The following is a 776-nucleotide window of genomic DNA, read 5'->3' as shown; positions in this document are numbered from 1 at the left end:
TAGTTTCAAATATCACTCGAACCAACACGAAGACAGAAGTAGCTATAGATACCATATATATGATCGAATACAAAGTTTTTGAGGAATAGATAAATACTATCAAACACCCTTCACTATATCAGATAGTATTTTCGTTTCTACCTTTTTGTTAGCATAAAGCTTTATTCCAAAAATCAAACACATATCCACCAAATCGGTACATAAAAGAAATCAATTCTATAGGATATATTATTCAGATTAAATATAAATGTTTCCTTAACTACCATAAAACCCTAGTTGGTGGTATCATCAAGGTCGCCTTCAAAGGCCCAAGGAGTTTCCCTCCTAAACTCTGCCTCTTCCTCTGGGGTGAAATCACTTTCAATTCGAAAAATCTTTCGAACAGCCTCAACGCTCTTGTTTTTTATTCTGTCAGCCACAGCCTGGCAACAGAATTCCAGCAAACCATTGATTTTCAAATAATTTACTGCCACAGTTAGGTCAAGCAGTTCCTCTAAAACAACATTCACAAACTCTTTCTGGAAATTTTTGAAGTCTTCTTTGTTCGAGGTAGCAGTGAGCTCCGCATGCTTCTTGAGGTATTCAATGATTTTAACCAGCGTCTTGCTTTTGATGGTAGGTAATGGGATGCTAGAAACGCGTTCCTCTTTCACCATGGTCTTAATAAGTTCAGACTGTAAGACCAAAGATTCCGCAACAGAAAATTCTTTGTTATCACAGGTCTTCAATGTCAACATCTTCTTCTCTCCAGTTGTTGCTGATGATGACGATGCCAT

The 776-nt window shown here is 37.1% G+C and overlaps 1 protein-coding gene across 1 annotated transcript; it reads right to left on the bottom strand.

The window, feature by feature from the left end:
* Positions 1 to 272: 272 nt before the first annotated feature.
* Positions 273 to 776, bottom strand: LOC109213416 (SKP1-like protein 11). The gene has a single exon (XM_019377210.1). It carries the CDS (start codon positions 774 to 776, stop codon positions 273 to 275), a length of 504 nt encoding a protein of 167 aa, XP_019232755.1.

Source organism: Nicotiana attenuata, unplaced genomic scaffold (genome assembly GCF_001879085.1).
Source record: "Nicotiana attenuata strain UT unplaced genomic scaffold, NIATTr2, whole genome shotgun sequence".
Classification (NCBI taxonomy): domain Eukaryota; kingdom Viridiplantae; phylum Streptophyta; class Magnoliopsida; order Solanales; family Solanaceae; genus Nicotiana; species Nicotiana attenuata.
Note: the sequence above shows the minus strand (reverse complement) of the source record. Positions and strands in the feature narration are given on the sequence as shown.

Coding starts and splice junctions, on each gene's coding strand:
- LOC109213416 (XM_019377210.1), bottom strand. CDS start 776: ATGGCATCGTCATCATCAGCAACAACTGGAGAGAAGAAGATGTTGACA.